This window comes from Dendrobates tinctorius, unplaced genomic scaffold, assembly GCF_039654945.1.
Source record: "Dendrobates tinctorius isolate UK_male_01 unplaced genomic scaffold, ASM3965494v1 ptg000134l, whole genome shotgun sequence".
NCBI lineage: Eukaryota > Metazoa > Chordata > Amphibia > Anura > Dendrobatidae > Dendrobates > Dendrobates tinctorius.
The window spans coordinates 9,509,416-9,532,121 of record NW_027361802.1 but is presented as its reverse complement, the minus strand read 5'-3'; the positions used below and the strand labels follow the sequence as shown (position 1 = coordinate 9,532,121).

General features: G+C 40.8%; 1 protein-coding gene across 1 annotated transcript in view; it reads left to right on the top strand.

The window, feature by feature from the left end:
* PTAR1 (protein prenyltransferase alpha subunit repeat containing 1) overlaps nucleotides 1-22,706 on the top strand; it is an 83,643-nt gene that overhangs the window by 12,705 nt on the left and 48,232 nt on the right. Inside the window, exon 2 of the mRNA XM_073543718.1 lies at nucleotides 6,837-7,006. Within this exon, the coding sequence (XP_073399819.1) occupies nucleotides 6,837-7,006 (170 nt within the window). The remainder of the gene's footprint in view (nucleotides 1-6,836; nucleotides 7,007-22,706) is intronic.

Genomic DNA, 22,706 nt, shown 5'->3' with positions numbered 1-22,706 from the left:
CCCTTGCCTTATCTCCTAGAACAGCCCTTCCCCCACCTAAGGAAGAGAGGCGCTACTGTGCACATCACTACACCAACCCGACAGACAGGGTAACAAAGACAATGGTAAACTGAAAACTCCGCACATACAGTATATACACTCACATATAGCAGAGGTATTCACCAGGGTGTGCAGGAAGGGGGAACAAAGCAAAACAGGGAAGGATAAGAAATTTTCAACAATACAAGCCACAACAACAGTCACTAATCCCCTCCAGCTCTCCTCATACCAACTGCTCCCACTCCAATATTATGCACTAGCAAGTGCTAATGCTAACTCTGACAATGACTTGTTAATCAAGCCCAGATTTTATAGGGAAAAGGAGTGGCTAACCGAGCACAGCTGAATGTAGACGTTCGCAATATGGCCAATTAACCCCTGTTCTGCTGGAAGAAATAAACACGTTTAATACACTGGAGAAGTGCTGCTTCTCAGCGTAGTAGGAGCAACCAGACTCTGGTGTCTTTTGGCTCTGCTCAATTATGTTAATCCCATGAGACTCACACTGACAAATGTTATTCTTTGGAGCTGTCTACATATTTGTATTTTTCCTTGGACCGAGTGGTCCGAGGAAAGCAAAATCACGACATGCATGACTTGCCTTCGTCTATCAGATCGCACTTGGCCATGCAAGTCTATGGGTCCGTGTAAAATCAGACCATATTTGGATGATGTCTGAGTGTAGTCCGGACTGACAGAATGGAGAAGATGGAGAAATAGACTTTTTTTTATTTTCCACATGCAAGAAAAACGGATCCCACTCTGATCAGAGTAGAGTGTGATTAGTATAATCACTGGTTTTCTCCGATGTGGAGAATATGGTCGGGTGACCCTGGCCTAGCAATAACTACAAATTAGTCCTCACCCCACTTATGGTTCAGCTTCTCACTTAGGCTCTGATGGTGGCTTTACAATCAGACTTGTATTTCACCAACAGAAATCCAATGGTGACAATAACTGGCCATTTTTCATTTTTGAGATTTCATTTTTTCCTCCCCTTTTTTAAAGAGCCATAAGATTACTCTGCCAGAACAAGCCCTCGCGATGACGCATGTTGGGTTTTGCGGGGCAAGTTGTAGCTTTGAATGACATAATTTGTTTTCTTGTATCATGTAGTGAAAAACTGAAAAACATGCAAGTGGCATGACACTGTGAAAACACTGCAATTTTGCCATTGTTCTTACTGAGGTCATCGTACAGTAAAAAATCACCTGGTAGCATGATTCACCAGGTCACCACAATTAAGGTGTTACCAAACGTGTCTGGTTTCCCTTTGTTTGATTTTACTTATGATTTAATAGTAAAAGAACTTTTTGAAATTTTAAAAAAAAAAAGTGTTGCCATTTTCTCTTTTCTATTTTTCTATTGATGGAGCAGTATGAGGGCTTATTTTCTTTGTGCCGAGCTGTGGTTTTCATTGTTGCCATTTTTGAGAACATATGTCATATTGGTTAATTTTTTTTATTTTTTTTTTTGGGTGGGGGAGTGGGTGGAACTTCAGTGACTGAAAGAACACATTTTTTTTGCTTGTTATATTTTCGGTGTTCATTGTATGCTTTAAATAATTTTATACTTTGATAGACTAGTCTTTTACGGACCTGACAGTGGAAACTTTTTTTTTTTTTTTCCTCACTTGTTATTATTATTAAAACTAGGAAAGGCGTTATTTGAAATTTTTTTTTTTTTTTTTTTTTTTTTTTCTTCTTTCTTCTTCTTTTACTTTTTTTTGGGGGGGTCTTCATGGTGAATGTTAACCTGCAATCATTTTTATCACAGTGTTGCAGTGTATGGTATAAATCGAGGTGTCCTGTGGGGAAAAGCCTATGGGCGAGTTCACACAAGTGTATTTTCAGTCCGAGCGTTAGGACCGCACTAGGACCAATATCGATGGGGCAGTGCTGATGAGTTTTTTTCCCACTGACCTTTTTTTCACTTTTATCTCCTTGTGAAAAAATAAAAATTGCGGCCTCTGCTAGTTGCTTCCATGTGTCATTTGAGACTCGACCATTCGCGTCGTGAGTGCCCCGATAAAAATTGGCTACCGTACGGTGGCCACTATACAGCATCCATTTTTTACCGATACATTGCATTTCTGTCACATAGGAAATTGGAAATGGTCTTGTAATAAATAACTGCTGCTGAAAAAAAATGATAATATATGAAAGGCATACCAGTGAATAGTCATCCCAGTTTACTGCATGAAACTGACACTAAGGTGAACCTGCCCTATAGCTAGTCTTCCGAGCAGTAATAAGATGGCAACAATGGGGCATTCAGAAGGGCCACAGCTGCCGCAATAATCTATCGGATCCCTGATCATACTGCAGGGTGGTATTTAAATAGTTAAACAGCATTGATCGTGGCTAGCGCTGATTGATGCTATTACGGGTAAATGCCTTCTATGTATTACAGCTGGAATCTGCCCTATACGGAGCAGGCACAGCGCCTGAAATCCACATCAAATCCATCACTCATGGTCGGCAGCAAAATAATCCGTTACAAACAACTAAAATCTTATGACGTCCCTAGCTTTGTTTTTTTCAGCTTTGTCGCCTCACTTAGACTTTGTAGTTTTGGTCTATAAGGCCACAAGTGAGGGATGACATTGGGCGCTGTGGAAGTAAACAGCTAATGTTGGGGTTTATTGACATTATGGGTTTGTTGTGCTCACAGTGGCTGACATTACGGAGTTAAAATTCCTGTTCATTTTAGAACCCACCATTACTTTAACCCCAAAACCTTTGAAGTGCGAGGTATTGACATCATCTATACTGGTATTGGGGGAGGAGATGTAAAGAAAAGTGGCTCGGTGTGAGGCAAGATGGATTGTCTCTCTTGGTACCATGACCCCCTCTAGTTCAGATGAAACCCTGAGCTTTTTATCTTTCTTAATAACAAGCCCAGTTGCATATTCATATTAGGGAGAAAGTTACACAGTGGTGAATCTCCCTTAAAACAGACTACTCCAACTCCAAAAAGCATAGACCAGAAGAACCAGGAGCACAAGGTGATGATGGTAAGAAAGCAGTATATCATTTTTAAGTAGAAAAATACATATACACTACCGTTCAAAAGTTTGGGGTCACCCAGACAATTTTGTGTTTTCCATGAAAACTCATACTTTTATTAATCAAATGAGTTGCCAAATGAATTTAAAATCTAGTCCAGACATAGACAAGGTTCGAAAAAAAGATTTTTATTTGAAATAATAATTTTCTCCTTCAAACTTTACTTTCGGCAAAAAATGTTCCCTTTGCAGCAATTCCAGCATTGCAGACCTTTGGCATTCTAGCAGTTAATTTGCTGAGGTAATCTGGAGAAATTTCACCCCATGCTTCCAGAAGCCCCTCCCACAAGTTGGTTTGGCTTGATGGGCACTGCGTACCATACGGTCAAGCTGCTCCCACAACAGCTCAATGGGGTTGAGATCTAGTGACTGCGCTGGCCACTCCATTACAGATAGAATACCAGCTGCCTGCTTCTTCCCTAAATAGTTCTTGCATAATTTGGAGGTGTGCTTTGGGTCATTGTCCTGTTGTTGGATGAAATTGGCTCCAATCAAGCGCTGTCCACAGGGTATGCCATAGCGTTGCAAAATGGCGTGATAGCCTTCCTTATTCAAAATCCCTTTTTCCTTGTACAAATCTCCCACTTTACCAGCACCAAAACAGCCCCAGACCATCACAATACCTCCACCATGCTTGACAGATGGCGTCAGGCACTCTTCCAGCATCTTTTCAGTTGTTCTGCATCTCACAAATGTTCTTCTGTGTGATCCAAATATCTCAAACTTGGATTCGTCTGTCCATAACACTTTTTTTTTTTACAATCTTCCTGTGTCCAATGTCTGTGTTGTTTTGCCCATATTAATCTTTTCCTTTTATTAGCCAGTCTCATACATGGCTTTTTCTTTGCCACTCTGCCCTGAAGGCCACTATCACTGAGCCGCCTCTTCACTGTAGATGTTGACACTGGCATTTTGTGTGTACTGTTTAATGAAGCTGCCAGTTGAGGACCTGTGAGGCGTTGATTTCTCAAACTACAGACTCTAATGTACTTGTCTTGTTGCTCAGTTGTGCAGCGGGGCCTCCCACTTCTCTTTCTACTCAGGTTAAAGCCTGTTTGTGCTTTCTTCTGATGGGAGTAGTACACACCGTTGTAGGAAATCTTCAGTTTCTTGGCAATTTCTCGCATGGAATAGCCTTCATTTCTAAGAAAAAGAATAGACTGTTGAGTTTCACATGAAAGTTGTTTTTTGTTTTTTTTTTTTCTGGCCATTTTGAGAGTTTAATGGAACCAACAAATGTAATGGTCAAGATTCTTGACTAGCTCAAAGGAAGGTCAGGTTTATAGCTTCTCTAATCAGCCAAACTGTTTTCAGCTGTGCTAACATACTTGCACAAGGATTTTCAAGGGTATTCTAACAATCCATTATCCTTATTACACAGCAAAGACAGAGTACCATAAGAACACTGGAGTGATAGTTGTCGGAAATGGGCTTCTATACATCTATGAACATATTTCATTACAAACCAGACATTTGCAGCTAGAATAGTCATTTACCACATTAACAATGTATAGAGTGTATTTCTGAATCATTTAATGTTAGCTTCATTGGAAAAAAATGTGCTTTTCTTTAAAAAAAAAAAAAAAGGAAATTTCTAAGTGACCCTAAACTTTTGAACAGTACTGTATATAATATCACACGATAGGGTAACCATAATGCACCAAGAAAGTGCAGGCAAGGCCCTTGAGCAAGCGGCGCTCTTGCCAGCGAAACGCGTGTCGGGGTGGACTTTTTGGCCCTTGGATTTTCCCCTTATGCCCCTTCTACTGTGGTAAGACTTTTACTATATACCTCTGTGGCTTTTTTTTGGTGGGAATATACTTATCTGACCACCAGCGGCACTGCCCTTATTTTGCCTTGGCTTTTTATACCTTATGGTGGCATATTTGTAGAGGGGGTCTCTCCTGTTCCTTGCCTGTACTTTCTTGGTGCATTATGGTTACCCTATTGTGTGATGTTATATGTATTTTTCTACTTAATAAAAATGATATACTGCTTTTTTACCATCATCACCTTGTGCTCCTCGTTCTTCTGGTCTTTCTTTTTAGCTTTCTTGTAGCAGGAAATTGCCACCACGTTCACATCTTTTACTTTTTTGTTACATTTTCATTTATACTGTATGTTTTTGATATTCATATTTTTGTTTACCTGCAGTTCTGTATCAGACCCGATACACCCGTTATTGCCTCTTTTGGACTGAGTCACACCTAACCACAAAAATTTGGGGGAGATGCTTACAACAATCCGTGACATCCTTGGATTATGCTATACATCTAGGGGAGAATATGATTCAACCGATAATCTGGATTTACTGTTACTATATGTATGACATACTGGTTGTGTACCTGCTCACTCTGGGATCGGTGTGTGCCGCTCTGTACTCCTGTCTATTTCCCAGCATCTACATGCTGCTTTACGCATGTCTGGGAGACATGACCACACGTCCTCGCTCCCGGGTATGCGCACTGGCAGCTTGATGGCTGGGCGTGGATTAGGGGTGCACCCAGCGATCTGCACATGTGCCGACAGCCCAATCCCATTGGATGGCCATGTGATCGGGGTTACGGGATTATAAGGTCCTGCAGGGCACCTTTTTAGTTATACTTTTGAGAAAGCAATGATTTAAGAAGCGAAACGCGTGTTGGGAATGCATACGTATGTTTTCTGGGAACGTCTATCAGAATGGGTAAAAATTAGTAATAACCTTTTTAACCATATTTGTATGTTTGGGGACACTGTTTTGTGAGAAGGTTCAATTGCTACGGTGGTTTATATGGATATCTTTTGTTGATTCTCCCCTCCCTATCTACTACCCTTAAGGCCGCCCTGCTAGTAACTCCCTCTTTTTTTTCGTTATCTGTCTGTCGATTTTACTACCTTTTTGTTTGTTTTTTTATGTTTTTGTATAAATAAAGACCCCTTTTAGTCTTAAAACTTCATTTTGTTCTCCATTATTCCTATGTTGCAAGGAGTGACTATATATTTTCTGATACATTTAGGGTCTATTATGGTCTCATAGTCATTTACTAAAATGTTTCTGGTATTTGTTTCTTTAATCAAATCCATCACGCATGATCAGCAGCAAAATAATCCATTGCAAACAACTAAAATCTTATGAAGTCCTTAGCTTTTTTTTTTTTTTTTTTTTAAACCTTTTCGCCACACTTTTCTATAGCTTTTCTCTATAAGGCCAAAAGTGAGGGATGCCGGGCACTGTGGAAATACACAGTAAATGTTAGGGTTTATTGACATTATGGTTTTTTGTGATCAGATTTTTTCCATAATTGAAGTAAAATGTAGCTGTTTTAGCTTGATAAAAAAAAAAAAAAGCTTCACTAGACTTGCAGCACAAGCATGAGGTTGTCGAGCACAAAATGTGAGCCTTTTCCACTACATCGAAGAGGAAGACTAGAATTCTAGCGCCAGCTATTGGAAGTGGCAATCCTAAAATTCAAGATTGACAAACCAGAATCTCAATTTACAGACAATGTTTCAAGGTGTTACCCCTCATCAGTACAAAGTATGAGATCTGATTTGTCTAAGTGAGGCTCTGAACTGATGACTGTGTTCGATCACAACAGTTTGAACGTTGTTTAATTGTGAGTTTTCATGTTTTCAAGATATTCCGTTCACGTTGGCGCTTTTATTTAGAAGCTGCATTACAGGAACATTGTTTTGGCCACTCTAAAGACCTTCGAGTTGTGACTGATATGTAATGTTTCTTCCACAGAGATGAAATTGGCTTAATTCCATGTCCAGAAGCAAAATTTAATCGCAGCCCCATCGTACTGGTGGAAAATAAATTGGGAGTGGAGAGCTGGTGTATCAAGTTTCTGCTCCCTTATGTACACAACAAGCTCTTGCTTTACCGGCAGAAGAAGCTGTGGCTTAATAGAGATGGTGAGTTTTTTTTTTTTTTTTTTAAATCTGCAATCATTCTTTCTTCTCCCAACATAAGGATAAAGCTATTTCTGGAGGTCTCCTTACACCTCATTAGTTGATGCATTTACAGTTAGGTCCATATATATTTGGACAGAGACAACATTTTTCTAATTTTGGTTCTAGACATTACTACAATGAATTTTAAACAAAACAATTCAGATGCAGTTTCAGCTTTCATTTGAGGGTATCCACATTAAAATTGGATTAAGGGTTTAGGAGTTTCAGCTCCTTAACATGTGCCACCCTGTTTTTAAAGGGACCAAAAGTAATTGAACAATTGACTCCAAGGCTATTTCATGGACAGGTGTGGGCAATCCCTTCGTTATGTCATTCTCAATTAAGCAGATAAAAGGCCTGGAGTTGATTTGAGGTGTGGTGCTTGCATTTGGAAGGTTTTGCTGTGAAGGAAACATGCGGTCAAAGGAGCTCTCCATGCAGGTGAAACAAGCCATCCTTAAGCTGCAAAAACAGAAAAAACCCATCCTAGAAATTGCTACAACATTAGGAGTGGCAAAGTCTACAGTTTGGTACATCCTGAGAAAGGGAAAAAAGCACTGGTGAACTCATCAATGCAAAAAGACCTGGGCGCCCACGGAAGACAACAGTGGTGGATGATCGCAGAATAATCTCCATGGTGAAGAGAAACCCCTTCACAACAGCCAACCAAGTGACCAACACTCTCCAGGAGGTAGGCGTATCAATATCCAAATCTATCATAAAGATAAGACTGCATGAAAGTAAATACAGAGGGTTCACTGCACGGTGCATGCCACTCATAAGCATCAAGAATAAAAAGGCTAGACTGGACTTTGCTAAAAAAAACATCTAAAAAGCCAGCACAGTTCTGGAAGAACATTCTTTGGACAGATGAAACCAAGATTAACCTCTACCAGAATGATGGAAAGAGAAAAGTATGGCGAAGGCGTGGTACAGCTCATGATCCAAAGCATACCACATCATCTGTAAAACACGGCGGAGGCTGTGTGATGGCTTGGGCATGCATGGCTGCCAGTGGCACTGGGTCACTAGTGTTTATTGATGATGTGACACAGAACAGAAGTAGCCTAATGAATTCTGAGGTATTCAGAGCCATTCTGTGTGCTCAGATCCAGCCAAATGCAGACAAACTGATTGGTCGTCGTTTCATACTACAGATGGACAATGACCCAAAACATAAAGCCAAAGCAACCCAGGAGTTTGTTTAAAGCAAAGAAGTGGAATATTCTTGAATGGCCAAGTCAGTCACCTGATCTCAACCCAATTGAGCATGCATTTCACTTGTTAAAGACTAAACTTCAGACAGAAAGGCCCACAAATGAACAGCAACTGAAAACCACCGCAGTGAAGGCCTGGCAGAGCATCAAAAAGGAGGAAACACAGCGTCTGGTGATGTCCATGAGTACAAGACTTCAGGCAGTCATTGCCAACAAAGTGTTTTCAACCAAGTACTAGAAATGAACATTTTATTTACAATTATTTAATCTGTCCAATTACTTTTGGTCCCTTTAAAAACAGGGTGGCATATGTTAAGGAGCTGAAACTCCTAAACCCTTCATCTAATTTTAATGTGGAAACCCTCAAATGAAAACTGAAAGTCTGAACTTCAACTGCATCTGAATTGTTTTATTTAAAATTCATTGTGGTAATGTCTAGAACCAAAATTAGAAAAATGTCTCTATCCAAATATATATGGACCGAATTGTATATTGAATTCACTTCCACCCTTTTCATCTGGACCATCGCCACTGATCCATATATCTACATACTAAATACTCGTACAGTAATGGTTACAGAAGAGAAGTAAAATGGAAATGGTTAAAGGGAATCTGTTAGCAGGTAATCTGAGAGCAGCATGATTTAGGGCCAGAAAGCCTGATTACAACAGTGGATCACTTACTGAACTGCTTGGTATTTTATCTGTCATAGATGTAGCAGTGGTCATATTGCTCAGCTGTATGTAACCCCTCTCACACCCTTGATTGACAGCTTCCTGTGTACACTGTGCCTTGTCAGTAAGCTGCCAATCAGTGGTGGGGGCTAGGTTACACAGATTAGGCTTGTTTCACATTAGCGTTTTTCTGCGCAGCGCATCTTGCGCATGTGTCATGCGCACCTATGTTTAACATGGCGTACAAATGGCCTTGCGTTTGCATGCATTTGTCTGCGTTTTTGTGCGCATGCGTTTTTTAAGGTGTGCTTCTAGACGCGCCCAACGCAACATGTTTCATTTTTGGGTCCATCCAAAGGCATGCAAAAACCCGCTTGCGCACGGAATGCGTCAACGCTTTACAGTCTATGGGAACGCAGGCGACAACGAGTAAACCTGTGTAGACTCTGGTTTAACACCTAGAGAACGAGTGCGCATGCAAAAACGCATCATGCGTTTTTGCATGCGTTTCTACTTGCATGCTTCTACTACTTGCATGCATTTCTTCCTTACCTGGACTGGATTACACATGAGATGTAGTCAGGCAGTGATAATCTCCTGCTTATAAAACACTTTATCTCCTAGTAAGTGACACCTACTTGGAATCAGGCTCTGAGATAAAATAGAGTATTTAGGAGGACAAGGAGTTTAGAAAATATTTACTTTTATTAAACTACATTGTAAAAAATATATACAACAGCTTTCAGGAACAAACAGATACCAGAGACGCCACCTTAAGATGTAAAAGTATTGCACGTATCCCACAATATCCAAATCATACAAGGTAATTGCTACTATGCAATATGATGCTTCCAGGTGAGAGATCACTAGAGTACATAATATCCAACAATGTTGAATTTAATTGGTAGCATAAGCTGCTATTTTCAAAGACGCAATATACCCCCAGACCGAGGAAAAAGTAAGCCCAGAATGGACAAAAAACACTGAAGTCGGTGTTTGTAATAAAATTACATATGCCCCTTTAAAGATGTGGGAAAGGTGCTCTTGTTCAATATAGCAAGGCAAGAATCAGCCAGATGACATGATACCACGTAATGTGAAGGTAATTAGTAAACCCATATAAGGCAGGCTCTTACCAAGAATAGACCAGTGGTGCCCCAGATCGGATGAAGGAGACCCCCGATGCGCGTTTCGCGGGCATACCGTGCCACTTTCTCAAAGGGATGTGTTACATTATCCCTAACTACTTTTTTGAAGCCCTGGATGAGTAGTCACATGGTCAAACTTGACCTATCATGGTGGCATCTTCGGCGCATGCGCAGTGCGCCCATCAGCTGCAGCACGAGCGTTTAACATAACCATGCACTTGCGGGGAGGGGGAAAGTCGGCGGGCGCAGGAGGCACAAGGATGCCCAGCTTCATTCCAGGTACAGAGAGTAGCAGCGCGCATGCGCACAGCCATGTGTCACCAATGTTTAAAGCGGTATAGCATTAGGTAGCACCACATTGAATAATCAAATAATAATCAAAAACAATACGCTTAAAAACCAAACAGGTGACAAAGTAAAGGATTGTTCACAGTTAGAGAATCCGTCCGGAGCTCCATGTAACGAAGAGTCCATTGTCATAATCATAAGATCGAATGATCACACTAGGTCAAAAGGTCACATTAGCTAGAAAAAAAACATAACAAAAAATATCTAAAATTTAAACAAAATGAAAAACACATAACACAACACCCGAATGGATAGGTGCAATGGAACAGAGGAGAAAACGCACAATATATAACCAATATACAAGCCTTACTAAAAGGGGGAGAACGTAAGTGTCTCATTTAGGCCCATAGGCGCCATAGTTTCCAGGGTCACTATACATTTTGTCTCCATTTGGGTCAAGATCTTCTGATTATCACCTCCCCTAATTCCCAGATGTAATACATCAGTCCCCCTGACCGAAAAAGTCTTAACATCACAGTTGTGAAGTTGTAAAAAGTGGCGAGGAATAGTCTTCAGGTCAGAGGGATCGGCCAATGTCTTGGCCGCGCGAATGTCCTGCACTCTCACCCTCGACTCTCTAGAGGTAAGGCCAATATATATTTTGGGACATCCACACGTGGTGTAATAGATAGCATTAGTACTGCCACAGAAGATCAGATGTTGAATATTAAATTGTTTCTTTCCATCAGAGGATTGGAACATTGATCAGTGCAGGACATTTGCACAGGCAGTGCAAAGGGAACAAGGTGTTGATCCTGGGGTCAGGCCTCTGGAACCAAACGGATTCAAAGGGACCGGAGTGTAGTGACTCCGGACTAACAGATCTTTTAAATTCTTATATCTCCTAGAGGTCATTAGAGGGAAGTCCCCCAGTACGGTACCCAAGGCGGGCAGCGCCCCAAGTATTAACCAATGCTTCTTTAGAATCTGACTCATCTGTTCCCATTCTTGATTATATGTGAAGATTAACCTAATAGATCCATCTCTATTTTTACTCACCAAACGCTTTTGTGAGTGCAAAAGATCACTACGGGAGGGTCTTTCTGGCTCTGTCGTATACCTGTTTAGTACACCTGCTGCTGTATCCACGTGTCTCAAATCTCGATTTCAGGTCCAAAGCCTGTGCCTCAAATTTTTCCTCTGATGAACAGATCTGTCTCACCCTAAGGAACTGTCAGACGGGGACGGCCCTTATAGTGGCTGAATTATGAGTAGATGTGGCATGAATTAATGACTTGACGGACGTGGGTTTCCTGTAGACGTCGGTCTGGATGTGGATGCGCCTATAGTCGTCCACCTCCAGAGCGATGTCCAGGAAATCGATTTTTTTTTTTTTTTTATAATCATAATTATAAGTCAGATTAATATTTTGTGAATTACGATTCAGGTCAGATCTCAGATTAAATAGCAAAAATTTGCTGACCTATTACCTTCATCACTAAAAATCTATAAGAATACGTCAAAAATATATTTGTATGTGTGATAAATGTAGCTAGGCACAAAGGATAAGTACGAATCTTATTTAATCAATGGGTGTACGCAGAGCCAGTACAGAAAATACAAAAATAATCCTCTGTATTCTGTTAGAAATGTACTCCTAGAACAGGTTAATAAGTGGATGGAGCCACACGCAGCAGGAGGCATAATAATAAAGCAGTAGTATAGCTAATCGATTTATGTAATAATGACGGACGTCACACGCGGCTTGTCTAGGGGACATATCCGCGTCTAGGCTAGAACCATTACATGCGCCTCTTAGAACCGGCTGCCGAGCAGATATCCAGTCTGTTTTTATTGGTTAGAAGGCTTCTTAAGAGAGATTCTTTGCCGATATGACGCCAGTCCCTGAAGTGTAAGTGTGGTAATGCTTGTTGGCGCCATGCTCACAGGAGGATGGTCCTTTTGCTTAATTGATTTTGTGCACTTATACAATGTGATCTTTGTCCAGTCCCTCCTCTGTGTATTTTAAATCTCACTGTATGTTTTCAGCTATTTTACCCTTGCATATTTGTGAGCCTTGTGACATATATTACTCATTCTTGACTTGCTCCCTCTTTTATAGAGTACTATTGATCTTTGTTTTCCTTCCTGCTGCGTGTCGCCATCCACTAGGTTACTCCCTTTTTCACCTGTTCTATGTGTCTATTTCTGCATTTTCCAGTATACCGGCTCAGTGTGCACTCTGTTTGTATTGGAATTATACTAACTAAATGTCACATTTATTTGCTTTAATGGCTACCTGCTAGAAGAAAAATTGTAGAAAGGCTGTGTGCATTGAAAATATTATATAATGCATTACGTTCCGAATATTACACTATTACAAAAGATTTTCTTGCAGCGAAAGGGACCAATGCACATTGGATACAAGATGGCTGAACCCACAGACTTATCTAAGGGCTGTTTCTCAAGTCCTTGTCTCCGGTACCTGTGGTGACAGTTTTCACACCTACAGGAGACACTGACACACGTAGACACATTGAAATCTACATTGCTGTGCACATGTCCATGTGTTTCCACGAAACGTGTGTCCATGTGACCCACACACAGACTTGTCCGTTTTTTACCGGCAGCATTGGCCACAAAACGTGACGCACACGTGCACTCTGACACACAGTGATGTCATCTGTGTGACATGTCCCGGCGCCTGAGAAGAAGCGGTACAGTAAGTGCTGTTCCCTGGCGCAGGGTGCTGAAGACTGCTCCCATTATTCTCCTCTGCTCTGTGGACGATCAGTGCGAGCAGGAAAGAATGATGACAGTATTCAAGTGCTAACAATGAGTAGCCAGGTAAAACTCACAGCTGGGGGCTGCAACCCTCAGCTTCAGCAAGGGCTGGTTGTCAAGAATAGGAGGCCCCACGCCATATTTTCGAATTAATTAAATAAATAAGTTGTGGGGCCTCCCTCATTTTTGACAACCAGGCTTGCTAAAGCTGGGGGCTGGTATTCTCAGGCTGGTAAGAGGCCATGAATATTGACCCCCCTCCCCCCAGCCTAAAAATAGCAGCCCACAGCTGCCCAGAAACGGCACATCTATTAGATGTGCCAATTCTGGCACTTTGCCCGCCTCTTCCCTCTTGCCCTGTAGCGGTAGCAAGTGGGGATTGTATTTGTAGGGTTGATGGGACCTGATAGGCTTTGCACTAGCTACTCTTACTATCTGTGGAAGCCCTATTCAGAAATTCCAGGTGACGACAGAGCGATATTACATTCTAAACACCTTTTTTTATGGATCATAACACTGCCATTGTAGCCCGGTAGTGGCCTATTTTACCTTCTGCTTTAAGGATACTTGCACACTTAGCTGAAAACCATGTTCAGGTATCATGGGAGAGTTGGGAGTGCACAACTTTTTGTCGGTCCAAGGGCCGCATTGCCATACTGAACCAATCCCAAGGTATGCAAAAAATGTAAAGTGGTACTTTCATGAATTCACCACCAGAACTGCCATCAGTACTTTAACGCATTCACCACCTTGGGTTTTTGCTTTTTAGAGCTTTCGATCTTGGCGCCCCTTCTTTCCAGAGCAATAACTTTTATTTTTGCATCAATATGGCCATGTGAGGGCTTGTTTTTTGCGGGACGAGTTTTATTTTTGAACAACACCATTGGTTTTACCATATAGTGTGCTGGAAACCGGCAAAAAAATTCCATGTTCACTAAATGCTGAAACTGACCTGCCATTATGATTTTCCAGGTCCTTACGAGTTCATAGACACCAAACATGTCTAGTTTCTTTAACTGGTGAAAAAAATTCAAAGTTTCTCAAAATGTTGCCGTTTTCCGAAACGCATAGCATCAAAGTTTTTTGTGTTCTGTGGCTGGCTGAGGGCTTATTTTTTGCGTGCTTAGCTGACATTTTAATGGTACATTTTGGTGCAGATACGATCTTTTGATCGTTCGTTACTGCATTTTAATGCAGTATTGTGGCAACCAAAACAAAACGTAATTCTGGCGTTTTGACTTTTTTTTTTTTTTTTCTCTCGTTACGCCGTTTACTGATCGGATTAATTCTTTTTATACATTGATAAATCGGGCAATTCTGAATGCGGCGATATCAAATCTGTGTATTTTTTTTGTAGTATTGTTTTAATTTTGAAGGGGGCGAATGTGGGGTGATTTTAAACTTTTAGGTTTTTAATATTTTTTTTGAACCGGCTACTGCAATAACTGGCAATGAGTCTTTTACAATAATCCGGTGGAATTTTGTCCCACTGATCTTTGCAGAATTGTTGTGATTCAGTGACATTGGAGGGTTTCCGAGCATGAACCGCCACAGCATTTAAAATTGGATTAAGGTCAGGACTTTGACTAGGCCACTTGAAAGTCTTAATTTTGCTTTTCTTAAGCCAATCTGAGGTGGACTTGATGGTGTATCTTGGATCATTGTCTTGCTGAATAACCCAAGTGGTTGAGCTTGAGGTGACGGACGGATGACCAGACTTTCTCCTTCAGGATTTTTTGGTATACAGCAGAATTCATGGTTCCATTTACCACAGCAAGTCTTCTAGGTTCTGAAACCGCCCCAGACCATCAATATACCACCACCATATTTTACTGTTGGTATGGTGTTCCTTTTCTGAAATGCTGTGTTACTTCTACGCCTTCTATGTAATGGGACATTCACCTTCCAAAAAGATCAACTTTTGTCTCAGTCCACAAAGTATTCTCTCAAAAGTCTTGGGGATCATCAAGATGGTTTCTGGCAAAACTGAGATGAGCCTTAGTTCTTATTGCTCAACAGTGGCTTTCATCTTGGAACTCTGCCATGCAGGCCGTTTTTGCCCAGTCTCTTTCTCATGGTGGAGTCATGAACACTGATCTTAACTGAGGCAAATGAGGCCTGCAATTCTTTGGATGTTTGTCATTTGTGACCTCTTGGAAGAGTCATTGCTGCGCTCGTGCGGGTAATTTTGTTCTGCCGGCTTCTGCTGGGAAGGTTCACTCCTGTTCCTTGTTTTCACTATTTGTGTATAATGGCTCTCACTGTGGTTCGCTGGAGTCCCAAAGCTTTAGAAATGGCTTTATAACCTTTTATAGACTGATAGCTCTCATTTACTTTTTCACATTTGTTCCAAAATATCTTTGGATTGCAGCATGAATGTCTAGCATTTGAGGATAATTTGGTATACTTCACTTTGTCAGGCGGAAACTGTCAGCAGGAATGTGCTGAGTAACCTACAGACAGTGTCAGGTAGGCACTGTTATAGTGATTAAAATGATACTTTGGCTGATGAAATCCGCCTTGTGTTTATTTAATCTTTACTTTCAGTGCAGTAGCAGCTATGGGCTGCGCCATCTTGCTACAAAAAAAAAAATTTCCTTCTTCAAGATTGCGGCGCCTGTGCAGTAGCAGCCGATAGCTGCTATTGTTCCAGTGGCGCCATCTTGGAGGAGGATTTTTTTTTCTCTCTAGAAAGATAGCGCCGCCTGCGCAGTAGCCGCTATCGGATCGCCGATTGCAGCTACTGCGCAGGTGCGCCCATCGCCATTTTCAGATTTTTTTTTTTTCTGAATTTATTTATAGCATGATATAAAAGAATGAAGTGCATTTTACACCTGCGATCATGCTGCATTGCAGTTGATTTTTTTTTTTTTTTTCAATAACTATATAATAACCAATCTGAAAAAGGTTATGAAAGCCATTTCTAAAGCTTTGGGACTCCAGCGAACAACCACAAGACAGATTTAATCAACCAAGGTATCATTTCAATCAGTATAACAGTGCCAACCTGACATTCTGTTGGTTACTCTGCACAATCCTGCTGATAGGTCCCTTTTAAGTGAATTTTTGATTGAGACCAGGTGTGCCAGTAATCAGGCCTGGGTTTGTCTTAAAGAGAAAGGGAGGCAATCACTTGTTCACACAGGGCGCTTTTGCATTCATATGCAAATGAGGCTGAAGATCTATTTGCAGATCTGAAGCCTTTGTCACTCCAGCTCTGTTCCCCGTTCAGTGCCACTTCTCCTGTTTGATAGCCTTTTTGTTGTGTGCCTTCAAGCAAAATGAATTGAGTGAGACTGGACATGTCTAGTTGGAATGCGGAGGGAAGTATGCAAATTACATACTCCTTGCACCAGTGAATCCTGACTGTGCACGCTGGGAGGATTCACAAGTCTGAGGTCACATAGTGACTGCAAAATTGAGCACTAAGCCTGGAGAATTCCTTTAAGGAATTGTCATACCGTTTACATTTCTCTTCCAGGCAGATCAATAGGGTTAGCCTGCTTTTGGTTTATGCAGTTTTACAATTTCTTGTCAGTACCATCTTACCTCTAACTAATTACTCGCTGCCTATAGCAAAATCATTGAGACAAGGAATGACTCCACACACTATTGAGTTAAGAAATAGAAGTTTTAAAGGGGTTTTACCTTTAAATACACTGAATAGATAATAAATGTACGACCACGGTAGGAGGAGATGGGGTATGACTAATTTATAGGCTACACTGAGTCACGTTAAACCTTGATGGAAAAAATATATAGTGTGTTTATTTGGTTGGTAGAAGTTTAGGTGAACATCAGTGTGTGTTTTTTTTTTTTTTTTTTTGAATCAGATCTTTTTTATTAAACATTCAGGAATCAATACAGAAAGAATATGACATCTTATATAGCTAGTAAAAATTACATTGAGAGCAGATATTATTTAAAGGGTAAAACTCTTCCTGTGTAAGAATAAATAAAAAGAAGAAATCTCAAAACACAGATATTTGCATAAAATTGAGCCTATAAACAACATGGCTCCACAAATAAACAAAAATCAAAATTATACATCAGTGCCTCATTTCAGCGGGAAAACCATCCCCGCCAGCCGTGCCACTCCGCATCATATTTCGCCGCCCCCCACGGATATCAGGTCCAATCCACCCCAGCCCCCTCCCACCGCGCCACTCAAAATCTACTTCGCCACAAAGGGCACTAGACTTTATTTTCACCCCCCAAGCATCCCCTCATCGCAAGCACAACAGCAACTGGTCCAACATCGCATCCCGTACCAGTGCGCCCGTTTTGTTTTGTTTTTTAATTTTAAAATAAAGATGCAAATATACTTCTGTGATCAATCTTAACAAGCTAGAAAAGTTTCATTAATCTTAGACGAATGTAACAATGCCCTGAATGTAATGCCTGAAATATTTGACAAATTAAGGCCACTTTGCATTAATGTGCTGGGTTTCAGTTTGAAAAGTTTGTGTTTTGTCTTTTCATAATGCATTGCTTATTGAGGTCAGGATTCTGGTTTTCTCATGCAGAACTTGAAATTTTCTAAGCTAAATGATGCTGCTGTGTCCACCATTAATGGGACCGCTTAAAGGGTAGCTCCATGATTTATGACCATAAATGCCACTGATGGACCTACCTCTGGGACCTAAACCTACCTCTAGAATCGGCATAACTGATCCCTATGTTGTGGCTGCTGTAAATGTAGAAGTGGCCACACATGCCCAGCTCACGTCATTAATTTCTGTTAAAGATCTGAAAACACCTGAGCAAGCTGCACATTTATAAGACATTCATGGGATATGTCATAAATGTTTAAGATGGCAAAAGTCCTTCAAAGAGGTTGTGCACCAATTTGAGCTTGATGACCTGTTTTTAGAATAGGTTATCAAAATTTGATTGGCGGAAGTACGACAACTGGAAGTCCCACCATCCACTGTTATCAGTTTGGTGGGTTGTCCGATGTAAACTGTCAATGGACCCGTTACAGCACAGTACAGTATTCTTTTTGGTTGCTACTCCAGGGTACTTCAGCACAGTTCTCCTTCACTAGAAACGGTGACCATAATCAAACTAGTGGAGAACCTCCTTTAAGGTATACAGCTTATCAATTGAGCACAATAATAAAGACACAATAATAAAATAGTTGTCTGTTAGCATATAATAGATGACCTATCACTAAATTTTTCATGTTGAATTGGACACGCGAGGTAATAGTGGCTGCAATTCGGAATAAAACGTTTTGTGTTTGTTTTTTTTAATTTTTCCCCTCCGTTGCAAAAATATTACCAATCAAATTATTTGGCATCGAATGGGTTAACTTTTCCTTTTTTCTTTTTAATGTCCAATTGGGTGTTTTCAGAGTTTTCACTGGGTTGCGTGTACTTTTTTTTTTTTTTTTTTCCCGGAATGATGCTGACCAATCCTAAACAGGCAGCAACATTCAAAGGAAAGAAGAACACACCCTCACCATACATTAGAGTAGGTATATCAGTGTGAAAGCTGTGCTGTGATACAGTCCTAATATCCTGGTCTAACCTGCATGATTTGAAAGCAAAAATGACTTACACCTTTCAGATGAGGTCTCTAAAGGGGAAGGGCAGCACAACTGAGCTGTGTCACATTACAAACCCTTCTATGAGCTGTCCTCCTTTCCGAATACTGTCACCTTTGCTGTACTGGCACTCCCTGACACTCTTTTGTCCAGATGTCTGTAATCGCCTTTGTTGTGTTCAACTTGTACTCTGTCTGCAGTGAGATCAGAGCTGTCACTGCATCTCACACTGGAGTAGTCTAGAACATACTGCTCCTGTGTGAGATGTAATGACAGCCCTGATCTCTCGGCATAGCAAGTACAAGTTGCCTGGGCACAGCAGACAGAAGTGTGATTACTGTACATCTCACACACTGAGAAACCTGCTCTAACCTATTTTGGCTGATTGCTCCTTTTTTCTCCAGTGTGTTGCTGCCTGCTTATGATTGGTCAGCAACATACAGGGAGAAGAAGTAAGAATTTATCATTGAATTAGTTTGCGATTTAGGCAAAGTGGAACCTTGATGTGAATAGGAACCATATTATGAATCGTGCAGCACAAACATGTAAAATGATACCTAACTCGTATTATCCTTAGAAGAAACAAAAAATGATAATTAAAAGCTGCCATCATCTCAAATGACTTAATAGACGTCAACCTTTGAATGACCTTTTCGGTATTGAAAGTTTACAATAACTTTCCCGTTTATCTTGTAAAAATCTAATCACTGGTTCTTAAGATTCGTGTCTACTTCCTTTAAAATAACATTAAAAGCAATATATTAAGACAAAAAATCCTTTAGAAGATCAAAGCTAAACCTAGCTAAACTGCGGCATTGCGTGGCTCTTCAGATGTTCTATATTTAAGAATCCCTGTGGAGCTTCAATTCTACCATGCCCCTAACCTCCTTAGTAATAGTAAATTAAAGTGAAATCTGCTTTGCAAAATCATCCATTCCTTTATGGAAATAAAAGTACTTATCTCACTTAAAAACCTTTTAGCTGCATACTAAGCATATCAATGCAATAAAGATAAACCAATTTTCACGGTATTATGAGGCTCAATATTTTTTGAAAAACAAATGTGTGCATTAATCCTGTATTGGTTTGGGTGTTATATATGGCCCAAAATTGCACTTAATGTTTCTTTTTCTTTTCTTGATGACGGCGTGTGGTGGAGGCAGATACTCTCTTCATGAATATTAAGTGCGGGCCGTGTCAGAAATCTTGTTACAGTAAGGGACTGAAGTGAGATTTCTCGCGTCGGGAATGCCACTGATTGGCATGAAATAGACGAGCTGTGGCATCCCACCCCAGCTTGGCCCGTTTTGGCAGAGAAATTGGCATGAAAATGCCAAAAGTTGCAAAATTTTGGCACAACTCTCATCATGCCATTTAATGAATTAAATGAATTGGGTGCATTTTTCCAAATGCAGTGCGCCTCTGGCAGAAATGTACTCCAGTCACATGCTGGAGAACATTTCTGGAGTACGTTGTGCCACTAGAGTAGCTTAATTTTTCATGAATTTTATGAGCGGGCCGTCCATATTGGCATAGCTGGCCAAGACTGGATTGAAACAGTTTGCTCAACTTCTGAATTGCAAACACAAAAAAATGGGATTTATTAAAGTGTAATACGGCCAGAGTTCTGGAATAAATCGCTTTGACGGTTCACCTCCTAAGGGTGCTTTTGCACTGACCTGTTAGGAAACAAGTCTTCTTAGGAAAGTGCATTCTCAATAATTGGCCAATCACCCCACAAACGAGCAATATGATCGTTTATCTAATATACATTTACATCAGTGGTCGCGTGCAAGGTGTATAACGCTGGCTCGAGTGGTCCCCTTTGATTGATGCTGTTTAACCATTTAAATGCCTTATTTAAATAACATTTAAATCAGCCCCCATTGACATTCGATTTTTTTTTTTATTATTTTCTTCTGCATTTAGCATACGTTTTAAATCATTTTATCTTGGTAGCTCACACCTTTATAGACACAACAATTTAATTATTTTTACGTACTTTTTTTGAACAGGAAAAATGGGGGTGATTTAAACTTTAAGATTTATTACCATTTTCTTTTTTAAACTTTTCTTTTTATTCCTCTTAGGGAATTTTAAGCTCTAAATCATTGTATGGTAGCGTGAGCTAGACTTGTATAATAGAAATGTCATTCTTCATGTGGCAGATCTTGAGAAGGGCTTATGCACTTTGGTATCGTTTTGTACTGTTGAAACCTGGTGCCAATGCCTTTGGCGATAGTCTTGTACCCTTCAGACTTCTTGTGCTTGGTGGTAATGGAATTTCAGGTCTGCTTAGACATTTCTTTTGTGTTTGCCATTCTGAACAGAAACTGAGAGGAAGCTCTCCATATCTCAGAACTGCTCAAAGTTGGTTTTTCTGCTTTGAAAACTCAGCAAAAAGATTGACTTTTTTGAGCCTCAAAACTACCATGCATAGGCTAATTAAGGGGAATCTGTCAGCAGGTTTGGCTATGTAATCTGAAGACAGCTGGAGATAGAGGCTGAAACATGGAATTCTGGGATGTGTCCCTTGTCAAAGTGTGTGCTGTTGTTTACTAACTGTGGTAATGTTAATCTCTTTTAGTGATAAATCCTTCAGACTAGTCTGACAAGGACCCCTCCTGTGAGAAGCAGCTCACTGTCTATGAACTTAGCACACAGAGGGCCTGGTGTGGGCAGGGGAAGTTTGCTCAGCTCTGCTTTATTCTAAACTAGCTGAAGAGCCCGGCGTTGACAGGGCATAGTAACCAACTGTGGTTAGTTATAGCAAGTTATGATTATATTGCACATAAAAACCGTGCATCTAATCCTATCCTGTGTGATACTGACTGCTGAGCTGTGTATCTAATCCTCTCCTGTGTGATACTGTCTGCTGAGCCGTGTATCTATTCCTATCCTGTGTGATACTGACTGCTGAGCTGTGTATCTAATCCTATCCTGTGTGATACTGACTGCTGAGCCGTGTATCTATTCCTATCCTGTGTGATACTGACTGCTGAGCTGTGTATCTAATCCTATCCTGTGTGATACTGACTGCTGAGCCGTGTATCTATTCCTATCCTGTGTGATACTGACTGCTGAGCTGTGTATCTAATCCTATCCTGTGTGATACTGACTGCTGAGCCGTGTATCTATTCCTATCCTGTGTGATACTGACTGCTGAGCTGTGTATCTAATCCTATCCTGTGTGATACTGACTGCTGAGCCGTGTATCTATTCCTATCCTGTGTGATACTGACTGCTGAGCCGTGTATCTATTCCTATCCTGTGTGATACTGACTGCTGAGCCGTGTATCTAATACTATCCTGTGTGATACTGACTGCTGAACTGTGTATCTAATACTATCCTGTGTGATACTGACTGCTGAGCTGTGTATCTAATCCTATCGTGTGATACTGTCTGCTGAGCCGCGTATCTAATCCTATCCTGTGATACTGCCTGCTGAGCCATGTGTCTAATCCTCTCCTGTGTGATACTGACTGCTAAGCTGTGTATCTAATCCTATCCTGTGTGATACTGACTGCTGAGCTGTGTATATAATCCTATCCTGTGATACTGACTGCTGAGCTGTGTATCTAATCCTATCCTGTGTGATACTGACTGCTGAGCTTTGTATCTAATCCTATCCTGTGGTACTGACTGCTGAGCTGCGTATCTATTCCTATCCTGTGTGATACTGACTGCTGAGTCATGTGTCTAATCCTCTCCTGTGTGATACTGTCTGCTGAGCCGTGTATCTAATCCTGTGTGATACTGGGCTCCCTCTGCAGTCTGTGTCAGAGGGTGGTCTGTGTTGGCACGGTAATAAATTGTGTTATTTCCAGCTTTACAGAAGGACGATAACACCATAGAAATGATAAGAATAATAGGCCTCAGTTACCACAACTGTCTACAAAGAAAACTGTTGCTGATAGCAACCAATCACAGCTCATTTTTCATCTTTTAACCCCTTCCCGACCTGTAACACAGCGTATGCGTCATGAAAGTCGGTGCCAATC